The sequence below is a fragment of the Glandiceps talaboti genome, chromosome 21, assembly GCF_964340395.1.
Source record: "Glandiceps talaboti chromosome 21, keGlaTala1.1, whole genome shotgun sequence".
Classification (NCBI taxonomy): domain Eukaryota; kingdom Metazoa; phylum Hemichordata; class Enteropneusta; family Spengelidae; genus Glandiceps; species Glandiceps talaboti.
In genome coordinates this window covers 17,617,510-17,639,519 of record NC_135569.1, presented here as the reverse complement: position 1 = coordinate 17,639,519, position 22,010 = coordinate 17,617,510, and the positions used below count along the sequence as shown (strand labels likewise).

Sequence of the window (22,010 nt, the reverse complement as noted above, 5' to 3'; positions counted from 1 at the left end):
ACTTGTGGAATGCATTACTGTACCATACACATAGTGCAGGGCTTTAATAGTCTGGATGCCAACATGGTTTCTAACGTACTCTGTACTCTGAAAACCGCCAGAACAGAGATTCATTGGAGTGCTTACAGGGGCTTGCAAAGTTGCTAGATCATAGAGAAGTAGGACAGCAAAGAACTATGACAGTCAGGCCAAACAGCAAGCAATGAACATGGAATAACCCCCCGTTAAAATATGTTTGTGCTCGACTACCGAGTCAGAAACGTAACAAAACAAGAATAAATTAAAATACTTGTAAGTTTATGAGTACAAATCATTCATTGATAGTGGGCAAGTTATAACTTATGTATAGCAATTGTTGTATACTACTAGGTAAAAGTATGATTGGAATAGTTACGGCATAAAATAATTATTTATTAAAAATTTAATATCTACCAATCTACTTCCTGTTATCTACAAATTCGACATGGGTCAGAGTGGTTACTATAATTTCATCTGAACTTATATTAGCAACCCCCCCCCCCCCCCCAAGCGTTTACAATTGGCTCTGTACATGAATGCGATGTACTCTCTGTGTGTCTGTTCATAATACGTCATTACCCTGACATCATTAATATCCCATTTCATACTTACAGGTGAATTTGGAGATGTGTGTAAAGGTCAGTTAAGAGTTCCTAGAAAAGAAGCTAGAACAGTTGCTATCAAGACATTGAAACCAGGAGCCAATGTTAAAGATAAAAATGACTTCCTGACAGAAGCATCCATTATGGGACAGTTTGACGATCCAAATGTAATCAGACTAGAAGGAGTTGTTACGAAATGTAAGTCTATACAATATACTGCTTTGTCTAACCATTAACTCTCTTCCATCCTCTGGCCTGCTCAAAGTCTGTTTTTTTGTATTCATCTTATAATCTTCCTTTAAATTGTCTTATATATCTCATCACACTCACTTTCCTATTATGTTTGTTTGTTTGTTTGTTTGTTTGTTTGTGTGTGTGTGTGTGTGTGTGTGTGTGTGTGTGTGTGTGTGTGTGTGTCATAAAGTAAACCCTGATTATGCCATTAGCAACTGATTTTTGTCAAGTTAAGGAGTCTACATGACAACAGTATTTTGTGTTTCAATCTCCCAAGTTCATATGTACATTCAAGTTCAAAGCAAACATTGGCAACAGTTAGCTGCACTGTAAGTAATATGATCAATATACACTAGGGATCTACTTTCCAAGGAGAGTATGTGTGTGATTGTGATAAGAGTAAAGTAAAGTATAGATGACAATAGTTGACTGATGATACTGCTGGAACTAATGGTTTAGAAGAGAAATTCAAGTCCATGACAACTGTTGAATAGAAATATATAAAAAAGTTAATGTTCTTCTGAAAGAAATTTGCAATAGGAGAGAGAGAATATGAATTTCAGACAATTTTAGTACAAATACAATATTCCTGGAATTATATGATTGATTTGGCATTAACTTAAAAAGTGAGATCAATTTTCTAAAGAGTTTTGAATGGTTACAACACAAACAAATCAAGCTGAAAAGAAAGTCATGAATGTACCTTTGAAAATTTTAGTTTGAATATGTTGCCATAGAAGACATCCAAGCTTATTAGTTGACCTATGGTGCAGCAGTTTAAAAAATAGCATTTGTAAGTTTCATGTTATGTGTACTTGCAGGGTACTTGTGTTAAAAATTGGAACTAAACCTGATATATATCTCTTAAATGATTGATTGTGTCAGTCATATTGTTTATTTTCCAGACAGTTTCACCATCTTGACCAATTTTTACACTTGATTAGTTCAATTCAAAACAGAAGGTCACTTGAAATTAAGCTTTAATTGACAACTTGTAAAGAGTGTTTAAAATAACCATTATTAAACTAACAGCTAGTAGTCATCTTTCCTTTAACTTTTCTTTACCTTTTCAACTGCAGCAAGACCAGTGGTGATAATTATAGAATACATGGAGAATGGTTCTTTGGATACCTTTCTAAGGGTAAGTCAATCAGTTGCTATCAATTACTGATTTAATTATAAGGTTAAAACTTTGAATAAAAACCCTGCAGGGACTAGCCAGGAGGTTTCAAAGCCAACTTTGCCAGGAGAAAACACAGAATTTATTTTGTGATTTGCAAACAGGAAAAGTGGCTTGATTGATATGTTACAGCAAGGCCAAAAAAAGTCTCCAATTTCATTGAAATTGTTGAACGGCTAATTAACATGTAGCAATCAGCCTTGAATTAAGAAATGCATAGCTTAGAAATTCATCTCTTTATCAATAGAGGTTTTAGATTTCACTATTTTATGTCTGGCATCAAATCCTCAAAGAAATTCTAAGGGACATCCTACCTATGTAATGCCAAAGTACAAGGCCTCGGAAAATTCATCAATAGATGTACATGTAGTATAATTAAAAGGAAAGTCTTACGTCCTGACAGTTTGCTGGTGTTTTGTTTCCATCTTGGTTCACCAAAGGCAGACTGCTCTAGGCTAAAAGCTAGAAATCATCCTTAAATATAGAGTGATTGACCAACAAACTGTGAACCACAGCACTACAAAAACACATCCTGGGTGTTCTGTAGTCAGATATAGCCTATGATTGTAACATACACTGTATTGTATTGTATTGTATTGTATTGTATTGTATTGTATTGTATTGTATTGTATTGTATTGTATTGTATTGTATTGTATTGTATTGTATTGTATTGTATTGTGTGCCTAGCTCTCTATATGTCTGCATCATGTCTACCTTAACGGTCTTCTTTGCATTTGAAGTGATACCAACCAACGTCAATGCATCATTTTCACTCCATAGACACATACATGCATGCATCTATCCATACCCTAAATACCCACACACATGCACACAGACACACACTACACATACATACATACATACATGCATGCATCTATCCATACCCTAAATACCCACACACATGCACACACAGACACACACTACACATACATACATACATACATACATACATACATACATACATACATACATACATACATACATACATACATACATACATACATACATACATACATACATACATACATACATACATACATACATACATGCATCTATCCATACCCTAAATACCCACACACATGCACACACAGACACACACACATACATACATGCATGCATCTATTCATACCCTAAATACCCACACACATGCACACACAGACACACACTACACATGCATGCATGCATGCATACAACTACACATATACCTACACACATACATTTACATTTATACACCCACAAACATACATGTATGCACAGACAGACAGGCAGACAGGCAGGCACACCCACCCACACACACACACATACACACACACACACACACACACACAGACAGACAGACACACACACACACACACACACACACACACACACACACACACACACACACACACACACACTACATACAGACAGTCATTGAATCCAGCATAATAGATTAAAAGCAATCTTTTGATTAAAGTGAAGTGCCCCTGGATGACTGCAAATTACAATACAATAAATGTGAAGTGATTACTAGCAGGAGATTAGAATGAAAGCAAACCGACTCTTATCTAGTTTGTCTTTAACATACCACTGCCTAGCCATTTCAAATTGCATTTAATTTAACCAATTATAAGAGTTGAAAGTATACATGTTCTATGCCTGCAGCAAGCAGCATGACTACTTGAAGATTACTAGAAGACCTTTATGTCCCAATGGCTAATATATCTAATTCAGATTACTAGAAGACCTTTATGTCCCAATGGCTAATATATCTAATTCAGATTACTAGCAGACCTTTTTGTCCCAATGGCTATCTAAAGCTTAATTAAACTTACCTCCTACAGCTAGACTCAACAACATTAACTCTTTTCAGTGAACATAAGAGAAAGAATAGATTAAATCAAGAAAAACATGTATCAAAATGTTATTCCTTATTTTGTGTCAGATCTATGACAGGTTATTTTGTCAGATCTATGACAGGTTATTTTGTCAGCTCTATGACAGGTTATTTTGTCAGATCTATGACAGGTTATTTTGTCAGATCTATGACAGGTTATTTTGTCAGATCTATGACAGGTTATTTTGTCAGCTCTATGACAGGTTATTGTGTCAGCTCTCTGACAAGTTATTGTGTCAGATCTATGACAGGTTATTTTGTCAGCTCTATGACAGGTTATTGTGTCAGCTCTATGACAGGTTATTGTGTCAGATCTATGACAGGTTATTGTGTCAGCTCTATGACAGGTTATTTTGTCAGCTCTATGACAGGTTATTTTGTGTCAGATCTATGACAGGTTATTTTGTCAGCTCTATGACAGGTTATTTTGTCAGCTCTATGACAGGTTATTGTGTCAGCTCTATGACAGGTTATTGTGTCAGCTCTATGACAGGTTATTGTGTCAGCTCTATGACAGGCTATTGTGTCAGATCTATGACAGGTTATTTTGTCAGGTCTATGACAGGTTATTGTGTCAGGTCTATGACAGGTTATTTTGTCAGATCTATGACAGGTTATTTTGTCAGATCTATGACTGTCACAGATATTGTGTCAGGTCTACAACAGGTTATTGTGTCAGGTTTTAGACTCACAGAGTATTATGTCAGGTCTGCGACAGGTTATTGTGTCAGGTCTAAGACTGTCACAGATATTGTGTTAGGACTATGACAGGTTATTGTGTCAGGTCTAAGACTGTCACAGATATTGTGTCATGACTATGACAGGTTATTGTGTCAGGTGTATGACAGGATACACCCGTACCCACTCCCCATCTGTGTATACTCCCCTTCCCCGAATATATTTGGGTACACCCTCTAAGTCAGTCTCCATCTCATGTACAAATACGAAATGGTACAATGTTATAAGATTTATGCAAATTAACCAATTGGCTTAAAAAATCCCAGTAGTAAAGTTGTGAATGGAGCAATTGCTGTTATGTCAACCTGACTTTGTTATCAGTTTTGTACTGATAACAGACCTAATGATGCAGTCTAATCCAAATAGAATGTAGTACAACTTTATGTCAAACATGTAAGTAAGTCTTCTGTTATCTCTTTCTTTTCTACATCTATAAGACATTGTTATAGTAGCTTCTACTATATCTGTATTGCCTTAGAGGCAAACAATGCTGGAGGGTAAACTTAGTCAAGCTTACTTAGACAATATGACTCTATCAGTATAGGTGGCCATGAATTGGCAACTTACTTGTTATCTGACTTTGTAATGTCAATGTTTTTTTATTATGGCTCAAAGGAAAACCAGATGAGATATTGTCTGTGTTGTAAATACTTTCAGTATCATTTTTATCATTTTGGCTCTCCCATCAGTTGAAAAGGCCCCCCTAGCTATATGGTATAGCTTTCCCATCAGTTGAAAAGGCCCCCCGAGCTATATGGTATAGCTCTCCCATCAGTTGAAAAGGCCCCCCCCTAGCTATATGGTATAGCTCTCCCATCAGTTGAAAAGGCCCCCTAGCTATATGGTGTAGCTTTCCCATCAGTTGAAAAGGCCCCCTAGCTATATGGTATAGCTCTCCCATCAGTTGAAAAGGCCCCCCTAGCTATATGGTATAGCTCTCCCATCAGTTGAAAAGGCCCCCCTAGCTATATGGTATAGCTCTCCCATCAGTTGAAAAGGCCACCCTAACTGTCTGGTATAGCTCCCCCATCAGTTGAAAAGCCCCCCCCCCCCCCCCCCCCCCCCCCCCCCCCCAGCTGTATGGTATGGCTTTCCCATCAGTTGAAAAGGTCCCCTTAGCTGTAAAGTATGGCCTTCCCATCAGTTGAAAAGGTCCCCTGATAATGGTACAGTAATGTGCAGGTCATCCTCAACAGAGAAAAGAATTCAATATTTCTAAATTTATCATTGTAGTAAATGTTTGGTTAGTATTATTTTTCCATCATTTCTATGTTGTAAGTACTGGGTGGTTGAGAAGTCTACATATTTCTTTATATAACAGTTCTCTACCTTTGGCTGACAACTATTATTTACTACTTTTTCAATGTCAAATGTAATATCTAGTTTGCTTTTCAATGTCAAATGTAATATCTAGTTTGCTTTTCAATGTCAAATGTAATATCTAGTTTGCTTTTCAATGTCAAATGTAATATCTAGTTTGCTTTTAAATGTAAAATGTAATATCTAGTTTGCTTTTCAATGTAAAATGTAATATCTAGTTTGCTTTTCAATGTAAAATGTAATATCTAGTTTGCTTTTAAATGTCAAATGTAATATCTAGTTTGCTTTTCAATGTAAAATGTAATATCTAGTTTGCTTTTAAATGTAAAATGTAATATCTAGTTTGCTTTTAAATGTAAAATGTAATATCTAGTTTGCTTTTCAATGTCAAATGTAATATCTAGTTTGCTTTTAAATGTAAAATGTAATATCTAGTTTGCTTTTCAATGTAAAATGTAATATCTAGTTTGCTTTTCAATGTCAAATGTAATATCTAGTTTGCTTTTCAATGTCAAATGTAATATCTAGTTTGCTTTTAAATGTCAAATGTAATATCTAGTTTGCTTTTCAATGTAAAATGTAATATCTAGTTTGCTTTTAAATGTCAAATGTAATATCTAGTTTGCTTTTCAATGTAAAATGTAATATCTAGTTTGCTTTTCAATGTAAAATGTAATATCTAGTTTGCTTTTCAATGTCAAATGTAATATCTAGTTTGCTTTTCAATGTCAAATGTAATATCTAGTTTGCTTTTCAATGTCAAATGTAATATCTAGTTTGCTTTTCAATGTCAAATGTAATATCTAGTTTGCTTTTCAATGTCAAATGTAATATCTAGTTTGCTTTTCAATGTCAAATGTAATATCTAGTTTGCTTTTCAATGTCAAATGTAATATCTAGTTTGCTTTTCAATGTCAAATGTAATATCTAGTTTGCTTTTCAATGTCAAATGTAATATCTAGTTTGCTTTTAAATGTAAAATGTAATATCTAGTTTGCTTTTCAATGTAAAATGTAATATCTAGTTTGCTTTTCAATGTAAAATGTAATATCTAGTTTGCTTTTCAATGTAAAATGTAATATCTAGTTTGCTTTTAAATGTAAAATGTAATATCTAGTTTGCTTTTAAATGTAAAATGTAATATCTAGTTTGCTTTTAAATGTAAAATGTAATATCTAGTTTGCTTTTAAATGTAAAATGCAACATTACAAAAAGAAAATTAGAAAAATTGACTACTTTTATCAAGGATAAGAAATTGCAGGGGGATACTACGTTTGGTCCTGTCCATCCATCTGTCTGTCTGTCTGTCTGTCCTTCCGTCTGTCCATCCTACCGTGTCCACCTGTATCTCCAATATGCATGCACCAATTTCAACCAAACCTGGTACAAATGTCAGATGTTATGGAGGGCATATGCACATCACTTGGTTTTACAACCCTCACGACAACAGCAAAACGGCAGCCATATATGTCATAAATAATCACACTTTGCCCAATAACTCTTGAAGTTTAACAGATAGAGACCTCATTGAAGTGTCCACCCATTTTAAGAATTTTTGAAACTTGGGAATTATTTGTCTGCATATGATTGAAAAATATGTCAAAAATTACAACATAGCACATGACATAGGACACTTTAATAGGAAAGTAAGACATTTGTAAGTGGACAAACTTTGTAGCTCTTGTTTAACTAAAGTCTATACCTTCAAATTATATGAAATTGTATCTTTGAACAAGAAACTAAAGATAGTCAAGAGAAAACATATAAGTTGAGTCAAGAGAAAATGTATAAGTTGAACTAAAGACAGTCAAGAGAAAATGTATAAGTTGAACTAAAGACAGTCAAGAGAAAATGTATAAGTTGAACTAAAGACAGTCAAGAGAAAATGTATAAGTTGAACTAAAGACAGTCAAGAGAAAATGATAAGTTGAACTAAAGACAGTCAAGAGAAAATGTATAAGTTGAACTAAAGACAGTCAAGAGAAAATGTATAAGTTGAACTAAAGACAGTCAAGAGAAAATGATAAGTTGAACTAAAGACAGTCAAGAAAAAATGTATAAGTTGAACTAAAGACAGTCAAGAGAAAATGTATAAGTTGAACTAAAGACAGTCAAGAGAAAATGATAAGTTGAACTAAAGACAGTCAAGAGAAAATGTATAAGTTGAACTAAAGACAGTCAAGAGAAAATGTATAAGTTAAATTGTGGCCTTTAAAATGGTTAACTAGTGAAAGAAAGATTTGTGGTGTTTTGTATTCTGGTTGTGAAAGTCTGTGAGTTGAAGGCAAATGTGATAGTCTGTGAGTTGAAGTCAAATGTGATAGTCTGTGAGTTGAAGTCAAATGTGATAGTCTGTGAGTTGAAGGCAAATGTGAAAGTCTGTGAGTTCAAGGCAAATGTGATAGTCTGTGAGTTGAAGTCAAATGTGAAAGTCTGTGAGTTGAAGTCAAATGTGATAGTCTGTGATTTGAAGTCAAATGTGATAGTCTGTGAGTTGAAGTCAAATGTGATAGTCTGTGAGTTGAAGTCAAATGTGAAAGTCTGTGAGTTGAAGTCAAATGTGAAAGTCTGTGAGTTGAAGGCAAATGTGATAGTCTGTGAGTTGAAGTCAAATGTGATAGTCTGTGAGTTGAAGTCAAATGTGATAGTCTGTGAGTTGAAGTCAAATGTGATAGTCTGTGAGTTGAAGTCAAATGTGAAAGTCTGTGAGTTGAAGGCAAATGTGAAAGTCTGTGAGTTGAAGGCAAATATGAAAGCCTGTGAGTTGAAGGCAAATGTGATAGTCTGTGAGTTGAAGTCAAATGTGAAAGTCTGTGAGTTGAAGTCAAATGTGAAAGTCTGTGAGTTGAAGGCAAATGTGAAAGTCTGTGAGTTGAAGTCAAATGTGAAAGTCTGTGAGTTGAAGGCAAATGTGAAAGTCTGTGAGTTGAAGTCAAATGTGATAGTCTGTGAGTTGAAGTCAAATGTGATAGTCTGTGAGTTCAAGGCAAATGTGAAAGTCTGTGAGTTGAAGGCAAATGTGAAAGTCTGTGAGTTGAAGTCAAATGTGATAGTCTGTGAGTTGAAGTCAAATGTGATAGTCTGTGAGTTGAAGTCAAATGTGAAAGTCTGTGAGTTGAAGGCAAATGTGAAAGTCTGTGAGTTGAAGGCAAATATGAAAGCCTGTGAGTTGAAGGCAAATGTGAAAGTCTGTGAGTTGAAGGCAAATGTGAAAGTCTGTGAGTTGAAGTCAAATGTGATAGTCTGTGAGTTGAAGTCAAATGTGAAAGTCTGTTAGTTGAAGTCAAATGTAATAGTCTGTGAGTTGAAGGCAAATGAGAAGGACTGAGTTGAAGTCAAATATGAAAGTCTGTGAGTTGAAGTCAAATGTGATAGTCTGTGAGTTGAAGTCAAATGTGATAGTCTGTGAGTTGAAGTCAAATATGATAGTCTGTGAGTTGAAGTCAAATGTGATAGTCTGTGAGTTGAAGTCAAATATGAAAGTCTGTGAGTTGAAGTCAAATGTGAAAGTCTGTGAGTTGAAGTCAAATGTGATAGTCTGTGAGTTGAAGTCAAATATGATAGTCTGTGAGTTGAAGTCAAATGTGATAGTCTGTGAGTTGAAGTCAAATGTGATAGTCTGTGAGTTGAAGGCAAATGTGATAGTCTGTGAGTTGAAGGCAAATGTGATAGTCTGTGAGTTGAAGTCAAATGTGAAAGTCTGTGAGTTGAAGTCAAATGTGATAGTCTGTGAGTTGAAGTCAAATATGATAGTCTGTGAGTTGAAGTCAAATGTGATAGTCTGTGAGTTGAAGTCAAATATGATAGTCTGTGAGTTGAAGGCAAATGTGATAGTCTGTGAGTTGAAGGCAAATGTGATAGTCTGTGAGTTGAAGGCAAATGTGAAAGTCTGTGATTCTGTCGTGATGTAAAGTACAGACAGTAAAGTTTATAGGCACTCAGTCTACTCAGTAGTACATTGATCTAGAATAAAGGCAGTAAAATCCCTTTTTATTGTAGGCCCAAAATGTCAGACAGTCCCCAAAGAAGCCGTAAAACAAGTTGAAATGTACATTGTTGTGTATGTGTAACTTGTATAGATTATATACTGTTTGATGAATAATTTACATATAAGTATCCGGTAAATGAGAAATCAATTGACGGCCGCAACATGAAACTTCCCTTGTTAAATAACATTTATGCAAGTGACCTTAGAGAAAAAGACAAATTATGCTGACTTGGCAGACATGAAGTCTGTTCAGCAGAATTTAGTCAGCACTATTAACTTTGTGATTTAGTCTTTCATTAAAGGTGCCACTGTGTCGGTACAATGCCACTGTGTTGGTACAGTACCACTGTATCGGTACCGTACCACTGTGTCGGTACAATGCCACTGTGTTGGTACAATACCACAGTGTCGGTACAATGCCACTGTGTTGGTACAATGCCACTGTGTCGGTACAATGCCATTGTGTTGGTACAATGCCACTGTGTTGGTACAATGCCACTGCGTCGGTACAATGCCACTGTGTTGGTACAATGCCACTGTGTTGGTACAATACCACTGTGTCGGTACAATGCCACTGTGTTGGTACAATACCACTGTGTTGGTACAATGCCACTATGTCAGTACAGTACCACTGTGTTGGTACAATGCCACTGTGTCGGTACAGTACCACTGTGTTGGTACAATGCCACTGTGTTGGTACAATGCCACTATGTCGGTACAGTACCACTGTGTTGGTACAATGCCATTGTGTTGGTACAATGCCACTATGTTGGTACAGTGCCACTATGTCGGTACAGTACCACTGTGTCGGTACAATGCAACTATGTTGGTACAGTGCCACTGTGTCGGTACAATTCCACTGTGTTGGTACAATTCCACTGTGTTGGTACAATGCCACTATGTTGGTACAGTGCCACTGTGTTGGTACAATTCCACTGTGTCGGTACAATTCCACTGTGTTGGTACAATGCCTCTGTGTCGATACAATACCACTGTTACTTAGTTAGCAGGGTAGGTAACAAATATTAGTCTAGAGCATGATCGATGTAGTGACAAGTACAAATATAAAAGTTGCGGGAAAATTCTACATAGTACCTGGTACAAGTCGTTTAGTTACAAGCAAAGTCTATATTGCGACGAACACAAAGTCCTGATTTTCCCACCGTCCATTGCATATTCAACATGGCGCAAGTAAGATCGACAATCCTGATGGTAAGAATCAGTCGATTTCTACTACTAAAAATCGAAAATACGTATTCCTATAGTGTGCGTTCTGGGAAGAATTGGTTGGAGGAACAACAGGGAAAATTTTATTGATCGATTCCACCGATTGTGGGAGGAGTTAGCGAAAAACTTTTTCTACCGATGGATGTCCTATTCTAAACACACATCCCTATACGAATGCATGTACAATATTGATAGTAGTACTATATTTTATGTAGACAGAATAACAAACCCATATGTTGCCTGCAAATTCTATGTAAAAAGTAAAGCATACAATATTTACAGCCAGCCAGCTAACAAACCCCACAGTACGCTGATAGAAGATCAGTGGTTCAATATACGTATGTATAGACTAATACGTGCTCTAGACTAATATTTGTTACCTACCCCTGGTTAGGGGTTTAATGTACTAAAAGTTACTTAGTTCGGGGGTTAATTTATTAAAAGTTACTTAGGGGTTTATTTTACCAAAAGTTACTTAGTTAGGGGGTTAATTTACTAAAAGTTACTTAGGGATTTAATTCATTAAAAGTTATTTAAATAAGGGTTTAATTTATTAAAAGTTACTGAGTTAGGAGTTTAATTTACTAAAAGTTGCTGAGTTAAGGGGTTAATTTACTAAAAGTTGCTAAGTTAGGGGGTTAATTTACTAAAAGTTGCTGAGTTTAAGGGGTTAATTTACTAAAAGTTGCTGAGTTAAGGGGTTAATTTACTAAAAGTTACTGAGTTAGGAGTTTAATTTACTAAAAGTTGCTGAGTTAGGGGGTTAATTTACTAAAAGTTACTAAGGGATTTAATTCATTAAAAGTTATTTAAATAGGGGTTTAATTTATTAAAAGTTACTTAGTTAGGGGGTTTAATTTACTAAAAGTTACTTAGGGGTTTAGTTTACTAAAAATTACTTAGGGGTTTAGTTTACTAAAAATTACTTAGGGGTTTAGTTTACTAAAAATTACTTAGGGGTTTAGTTTACTAAAAATTACTTAGGGGTTTAGTTTACTAAAAATTACTTAGGGGTTTAATTCATTAAAAGTTATTTAAATGGGTTTGATTTACTAAATGTTACTTAGTTAGGGGTTTAATTTACTAAAAAGTTACTTAGGGGTTTAATTCATTAAAAGTTATTTAAATAGGGGTTTAATTTATTAAAAGTTACTGAGTTAGGGGTTTAATTTATTAAAAGTTACTGAGTTAGGGGTTTAATTCATTAAAAGTTATTTAAATAGGGGTTTAATTTATTAAAAGTTTATGAGTTAGGGGTTTAATTTATTAAAAGTTATTTAAATAGGGGTTTAATTCATTAAAAGTTATTTAAATAGGGGTTTAATTCATTAAAAGTTTATGAGTTAGGGGTTTAATTTACTAAAAAGTTACTTAGGGGTTTAATTCATTAAAAGTTATTTAAATAGGGGTTTAATTTATTAAAAGTTATTTAAATAGGGGTTTAATTTATTAAAAGTTATTTAAATAGGGGTTTAATTCATTAAAAGTTATTTAAATAGGGGTTTAATTTATTAAAAGTTATTTAAATAGGGGTTTAATTCATTAAAAGTTATTTAAATAGGGGTTTAATTTATTAAAAGTTATTTAAATAGGGGTTTAATTTATTAAAAGTTATTTAAATAGGGGTTTAATTTATTAAAAGTTATTTAAATAGGGGTTTAATTCATTAAAAGTTATTTAAATAGGGGTTTAATTTATTAAAAGTTATTTAAATAGGGGTTTAATTTATTAAAAGTTATTTAAATAGGGGTTTAATTTATTAAAAGTTATTTAAATAGGGGTTTAATTTATTAAAAGTTATTTAAATAGGGGTTTAATTTATTAAAAGTTATTTAAATAGGGGTTTAATTTATTTATGGTGTCATGGTTATGTGATCATAAAATAAATGACAAATACAATCTATGTCATATTATTATGTGTAAAAATGTGAACAGCCATTGATAGACTTAGTTTTGAATAGAATTATCTCCACTCAGTAACTTTGGTGTCAGGACAATCACAAGTAATGTCTGTGGAATTCAACTTTAGCTGTCAGTAAATCTACAGTTTGTACTACTTTTGACATTATTTCATTTCAATATTGAGACTTATGATATATTATACTGAATTTGATGTAGTGAAGTCAAGCAATGTTTTCACATAACAACAAATTGATAGATTTACTTTAGTATGCATTTTACATCAGCAATTCTGGAATTCACTCTTTTATGTGTTATCAACATTGATCCAAAATTGTGTAGATTTGATATGAGATCAAAATTAAGATGAAACAAAGCAGAAATATTTAATCTAAGAATGGCATCAGTTGAAATGTTTCTGGATCATTGAATATTCAGGGTAACATGAGTGCAAAATTAACAGTTAGTTGCCATGAGAATAAAATGGAAATACATGTATGTGCTACTAAGAATAAATTGTTACTGGCTATGTATTTCCAATCCTCTGGTAAGCTTAAATAGTTACAATGTTGCAGTTTTGTCAGAATCAACTAGAGCTTTAGAATAAATATCAAACATTCTGTCAACTACCAATCTAAAGATATAAATCTAAGGTATAAGATATGATATCAATATTGCATTCTGTCAACTACTAGAAATCTAAGATATAAGATATAATATCAATATTGCATTCTGTCAACTACTAGAAATCTAAGGTATAAGATATGATATCAATATTGCATTCTGTCAACTACTACAAATCTAAGGTATAAGATATGATATCAATATTGCATTCTGTCAACTACTACAAATCTAAGGTATAAGATATAATATCAATATTGCATTCTGTCAACTACTACAAATCTAAGATATAAGATATAATATCAATATTGCATTCTGTCAACTACTAGAAATCTAAGATATAAGATATGATATCAATATTGCATTCTGTCAACTACTAGAAATCTAAGATATAAGATATAATATCAATATTGCATTCTGTCAACTACTACAAATCTAAGATATAAGATATGATATCAATATTGCATTCTGTCAACTACTACAAATCTAAGATATAAGATATGATATCAATATTGCATTCTGTCAACTACTAGAAATCTAAGGTATAAGATATGATATCAATATTGCATTCTGTCAACTACTACAAATCTAAGATATAAGATATGATATCAATATTGCATTCTGTCAACTACTACAAATCTAAGGTATAAGATATGATATCAATATTGCATTCTGTCAACTACTACAAATCTAAGATATAAGATATGATATCAATATTGCATTCTGTCAACTACTACAAATCTAAGATATAAGATATGATATCAATATTGCATTCTGTCAACTACTACAAATCTAAGGTATAAGATATAATATCAATATTGCATTCTGTCAACTACTAGAAATCTAAGGTATAAGATATGATATCAATATTGCATTCTGTCAACTACTACAAATCTAAGATATAAGATATAATATCAATATTGCATTCTGTCAACTACTAGAAATCTAAGGTATAAGATATAATATCAATATTGCATTCTGTCAACTACTACAAATCTAAGATATAAGATATAATATCAATATTGCATTCTGTCAACTACTACAAATCTAAGATATATGATATAATATCAATATTGCATTCTGTCAACTACTAGAAATCTAAGGTATAAGATATGATATCAATATTGCATTCTGTCAACTACTAGAAATCTAAGGTATAAGATATGATATCAATATTGCATTCTGTCAACTACTAGAAATCTAAGGTATAAGATATGATATCAATATTGCATTCTGTCAACTACTAGAAATCTAAGGTATAAGATATGATATCAATATTGCATTCTGTCAACTACTACAAATCTAAGATATAAGATATAATATCAATGTTGCATTCTGTCAACTACTAGAAATCTAAGGTATAAGATATGATATCAATATTGCATTCTGTCAACTACTAGAAATCTAAGATATAAGATATGATATCAATATTGCATTCTGTCAACTACTAGAAATCTAAGGTATAAGATATGATATCAATATTGCATTCTGTCAACTACTAGAAATCTAAGATATAAGATATAATATCAATATTGCATTCTGTCAACTACTACAAATCTAAGGTATAAGATATAATATCAATATTGCATTCTGTCAACTACTACAAATCTAAGGTATAAGATATAATATCAATATTGCATTCTGTCAACTACTAGAAATCTAAGATATAAGATATAATATCAATATTGCATTCTGTCAACTACTACAAATCTAAGGTATAAGATATAATATCAATATTGCATTCTGTCAACTACTAGAAATCTAAGATATAAGATATGATATCAATATTGCATTCTGTCAACTACTACAAATCTAAGGTATAAGATATAATATCAATATTGCATTCTGTCAACTACTAGAAATCTAAGATATAAGATATAATATCAATATTGCATTCTGTCAACTACTAGAAATCTAAGGTATAAGATATGATATCAATATTGCATTCTGTCAACTACTACAAATCTAAGATATAAGATATGATATCAATATTGCATTCTGTCAACTACTACAAATCTAAGGTATAAGATATAATATCAATATTGCATTCTGTCAGCTACTACAAATCTAAGGTATAAGATATGATATCAATATTGCATTCTGTCAACTACTAGAAATCTAAGATATAAGATATGATATCAATATTGCATTCTGTCAACTACTAGAAATCTAAGATATAAGATATGATATCAATATTGCATTCTGTCAACTACTACAAATCTAAGATATAAGATATAATATCAATATTGCATTCTGTCAACTACTAGAAATCTAAGATATAAGATATGATATCAATATTGCATTCTGTCAACTACTACAAATCTAAGATATAAGATATGATATCAATATTGCATTCTGTCAACTACTACAAATCTAAGATATAAGATATAATATCAATATTGCATTCTGTCAACTACTACAAATCTAAGATATAAGATATGATATCAATATTGCATTCTGTCAACTACTAGAAATCTAAGATATAAGATATAATATCAATGTTGCATTCTGTCAACTACTAGAAATCTAAGATATAAGATATAATATCAATATTGCATTCTGTCAACTACTAGAAATCTAAGATATATGATATAATATCAATATTGCATTCTGTCAACTACTACAAATCTAAGATATAAGATATAATATCAATATTGCATTCTGTCAACTACTAGAAATCTAAGGTATAAGATATGATATCAATGTTGCATTCTGTCAACTACTAGAAATCTAAGATATAAGATATAATATCAATATTGCATTCTGTCAACTACTAGAAATCTAAGATATATGATATAATATCAATATTGCATTCTGTCAACTACTACAAATCTAAGATATAAGATATGATATCAATATTGCATTCTGTCAACTACTACAAATCTAAGATATATGATATAATATCAATATTGCATTCTGTCAACTACTAGAAATCTAAGATATAAGATATGATATCAATATTGCATTCTGTCAACTACTAGAAATCTAAGATATATGATATGATATCAATATTGCATTCTGTCAACTACTACAAATCTAAGATATAAGATATAATATCAATATTGCATTCTGTCAACTACTACAAATCTAAGGTATATGATATGATATCAATATTGCATTCTGTCAACTACTACAAATCTAAGATATAAGATATGATATCAATATTGCATTCTGTCAACTACTACAAATCTAAGATATAAGATATGATATCAATATTGCATTCTGTCAACTACTACAAATCTAAGGTATAAGATATGATATCAATATTGCATTCTGTCAACTACTACAAATCTAAGATATAAGATATGATATCAATATTGCATTCTGTCAACTACTACAAATCTAAGGTATAAGATATAATATCAATATTGCATTCTGTCAACTACTAGAAATCTAAGGTATAAGATATGATATCAATATTGCATTCTGTCAACTACTACAAATCTAAGGTATAAGATATAATATCAATATTGCATTCTGTCAACTACTAGAAATCTAAGATATAAGATATGATATCAATATTGCATTCTGTCAACTACTAGAAATCTAAGATATAAGATATAATATCAATATTGCATTCTGTCAACTACTACAAATCTAAGATATATGATATAATATCAATATTGCATTCTGTCAACTACTACAAATCTAAGGTATAAGATATAATATCAATATTGCATTCTGTCAACTACTAGAAATCTAAGATATAAGATATGATATCAATATTGAATTCTGTCAACTAATACAAATCTAAGGTATAAGATATAATATCAATATTGCATTCTGTCAACTACTAGAAATCTAAGATATAAGATATGATATCAATATTGCATTCTGTCAACTACTACAAATCTAAGGTATAAGATATGATATCAATATTGCATTCTGTCAACTACTAGAAATCTAAGATATAAGATATGATATCAATATTGCATTCTGTCAACTACTACAAATCTAAGGTATAAGATATAATATCAATATTGCATTCTGTCAACTACTACAAATCTAAGATATAAGATATGATATCAATATTACATTCTGTCAACTAATACAAATCTAAGGTATAAGATATAATATCAATATTGCATTCTGTCAACTACTAGAAATCTAAGATATAAGATATGATATGATATCAATATTGAATATTGCAGTTGCCATAGTTTCAGAATCTGCTGAAAATCTAGGTTAACAAAAATGATATATCCCGGCTCACATCTAATCAATGGATGGAACTTTACTAGCTCTGCAATGACATTATTTCTGAAGTATACTGACAATCAGTTGCTTTCATTTACCTGTCATGCCAGGCATGGTTATTGGAGGATAAAGTTAAAAATCAGAGTCTACTATAGCCTATGTAGAACTTATCCATCCAAAATATTTGTCATAAACTATAACATTGCAGAAAATATCTCAAGCTGCAATATATGCTGTTTAAGTAATCTATGGTTGTTTGAAAGTTATAAATAGAAATAATTACCATGATATATTTTCCCAATTTTATTACAAAAATTACTAAACATGTTTATGAATAAATGAAGTCAGCCAAACCTAGGTGATGTTATATGAGGCATATATTGGTCAATTTTCTGAAATCTAAAGTTTTATAATTACATTTTACAGACACCCCACTCCACCCCTGGGGGTGCTAATACAAATGGGTTCTGTCCATCCGTCTGTCCATCTGCCTGTAAGTGTGTCTGTGTGTCCTTCCATCCGTCCTTTATATGTCATTTCTCAGATATTCAATATGCTATTTCATTCAAACCTAGCACATAGGCAACGTGTCATGTGGTACATATGCACATCACATTGTTTTCTAATATATGCAAATTTAACCAAATGGCAGCCATATTTGTAGTTAAAAATCAATATTTGCTGCATAACTCAATAAAATAGCGCCAATGGCAGAGTAGCACAACTGTAGAGTTTTTAAAAATGTTTACCCACATACTCATCCATGCTAGGTACAGGTGTTCATTTGCTGAATGATTATCCAGTTGCTTATCTAACGCTGTTATCTTTGCAATATACGCGATCATTTGGCTGTTGCTATGGGTGTGGTCTTGTTGCTAGGTATATTTGCATACATTTATTGAATGTTAGTTCACTTGACTATGATAAGCATATAATATTAAGCATATTATGATCTCATCAGTGATATGTAAATTAGGTGTAAAAATATGAATTTTGGTCAAAAACTTATATCTCAAGAAGTGCTTGGTCAATGAGACTGAAACTTGGTGAGGTGTTTCTAGAAATGTTGTGCAGATTTTCTTCAAAATGTTTTGACACAATTGGCCCTAGCAACCATGACCATGCCCTTAGCAACAACCAAATGGCAGTGTGTTGTGGTCAAATAACAACATCATCAGGTTGGCAAGTGAGTAAACATTCAAAAAATGTATGCAAATCTCCGTAGCAACCATGACTACACCCATAGCAACAGCAAAACAGTGGTGTTTTTCATAAAGATAATAGGGATTTTTAGACAAGTAAACAAAAAATTTTAAAATGTATGTAACCATGGCCACACCCATAGCAACAGCCAAACGGTGGTGTTTTTCACAAGATAACAACAGGGATTTTTGGACAAGTGAACAAAATTTTTAAAAATGTATGCAAATGAACCTAGCAACAAGACCACACCCATAGCGACAGCCAAATGATCATGCCTATCCCAAAGATAACAACAGTGATTAATAGACAATTGAATAAACATTCAAGAAATGTATGTAAATGTGCCTAGCAACTAGATCACACCCATAACAACAGCCAAATGATCACTTATATTGGAAAGATAACAACAGGGATTAATAGACAAATAAATAAACATCTCAAAAAATGTATTCAAATATTCAATCAATTATACAGTTGTCCTACAATGCCATTGGTACTATATTTCATACAATCTAATACATCACACTACCATGACTTGTGGTAATTCTCTGAAACCATCCATTGCGATTGCGAGGACTGAGTCATCTCCGATGACTGCTTGTAAAAAATGAAATATTGGTTCTATATTTTTTTAGCCAATGTCACAAACATTAAATAAAGCTTTTTGAAAGTTGTTTAAAGTATAAACCTTGACTTAAATCAGTTGGAAAAAACATAAAATCTAGCTACCTATGACCAAGATGCCAGAATGTGGCTATCTATGCTATAATTTCATGAATATTTGATACTATTTTCTGCATGGCTTGGTTGATAGGGGAGTTATTTGTCTCTGTAGACGCTTGTATTAATCTGGAATTGAAGCGTGTTTCACTATTATTAGATTAATAGTGAGTAGATAACATTTGTGCCTTGTCAGCATTAATGATTTAAATATTGCCATAGACTATTGACAGTACATAGCAGATAACGTACTTTTATACTATGGTTTGAAAAAAAATGATTATATGTTATCAGATATTATCAGATATTATCATAAGATGTTATCAGATATTTGCTAGGTTTTGAACTTTTGACTTAAAACAACTTATGGTGAATTATTTGTAGAGATGTTTGCCTGACTTATCTAATGTATTGACAAATGTTGTATGCTGTATTGCATAGGATTATTGGCTACCTTATCACTTGAATTTAAGGTCAAATATCAATATGCAGCATACCGTTACTGTTGAACCCCCCCCCCCCCCCCCCCCCATTTTACATAACTGTGTATATGTATCTAAATCATCTTTGAATGAGGCTGAAAAATTCAGGCGAAACTACTAAAGCTACATTTGGCATTCATAAATATTGTAGAATGCAATTAATGTAATAAAAATTGAAGTCAGTGGAAATCAATTCCCTTACACTGATGAAATCAATTTTTGGTAATAATTCTCATACACGTTTTTACATGCATCTTTTAAATATGCATTATTGTGATAAGCTGACGGAACACACTGATTTACTTCGTGTACTCAGGCAATTTGTGTCAAAAATAATATTTCATTTCTTCGCTATATCTTTGACATGCAATATCCTAAAGCTGTCTTTAAGAAATATGAAAACATCTCGTATGTCAGATGGGTTGACAGTGTCTGTCAGCTTTTCCATGCGAAGGATCCACAGAGTTGTCAAATTCTTAGCATGTTGTTGATGCCATTTTTACCTCCCATAAGGGTACGAGAGGTATTAAAAGGGGATGTCTGTCTGTGTGTCTGTCATGTGTCCGTCTGTGTGTGTGTATGTGTGTGTGTGTGTGTGTCTGTCTGTCTGTCTGTCTGTCTGTCTGTGTCACCATTTTCTTAAAAACGGCTGGCTCAATTATAATGAAATTTAGTACATATAATGTTTGGGGTAATGGCTAGACCTGATTAGTTTTTGAGCTCGATCTGAATGTTAATTATGGAAATTTGCATATTAATGAAATCAACTAATTAAGCAATATCTTAAGACTGCATTATTCAATTTCAGTATAATTTAGTATATTCGTTAAACATAACAACATACATTTGTCCTATAAAATTTGTTGATGTACCTTACAGCGTTAATGAATAATTTGCATAATTAATTAATTTTGGTAATTAGGCTATATCTTAAGAATGCATACTTCAAATTCAATACAATTTAGTACATACTTTAACTATAAGAAAACAAATATGTCCTATCAAATTTGTTGATGTACATTTCCGTGTTAATGAATAATTTGCATAATTAATGATTTTTGGTTATTAGGCTATCTCGTAAGAATACATTCTTCAATTTCAATATAATTCAGTACACACGTTAACCATAACAATCGCATATGTCCTGTAAAGATTGTTGGTGTACCTTTCAGTGTTAATGAATAATTTGCATAATTAATTATTTTTGGTAATTAGACTGTATCTTAAGAATACATACTTCAATTCCAATATAATTCAGTACACATGTTAACCATAACAATCACATATGTCCTGTAAAGCTTGTTGGTGTACCTTTCAGTGTTAATGAATAATTTGCATAATTAATTATTTTTGGTAATTAGGCTATATCTTACGACTGCATATTTTAATTTCAATACAATTCAGTACATACATTAACCATAACAAATTGTGTATGTCCATTAAAGTTAGTTGATAAACCTTAAAGTGTTAATGAATAATTTGCATAATTAATGATTTTCGGTAATTAGACTACATCTTAAGACTGCATACTTCAATTTCAATACAATTTAGTACACACGTTAAACATAACAGTGTGCATATCTCCTATGAAAGTTGTTGATTTCACTTAAAGATTTAGTGAATAATTTGCATAATTAATTATTTCGGTAATTAGGCTATATCTTAAGACTGTACACTTCAATTTCAATACAATTTACTTCATAC

General features: G+C 32.1%; 1 protein-coding gene across 1 annotated transcript in view; it reads left to right on the top strand.

Moving 5' to 3' along the window:
• LOC144451530 (ephrin type-B receptor 1-B-like) overlaps positions 1-22,010 on the top strand; it is a 222,943-nt gene that overhangs the window by 174,293 nt on the left and 26,640 nt on the right. The window contains exons 11-12 of the mRNA XM_078142405.1: positions 633-818; positions 1,934-1,995. Coding sequence (XP_077998531.1) covers positions 633-818; positions 1,934-1,995 — 248 coding nt within the window. The remainder of the gene's footprint in view (positions 1-632; positions 819-1,933; positions 1,996-22,010) is intronic.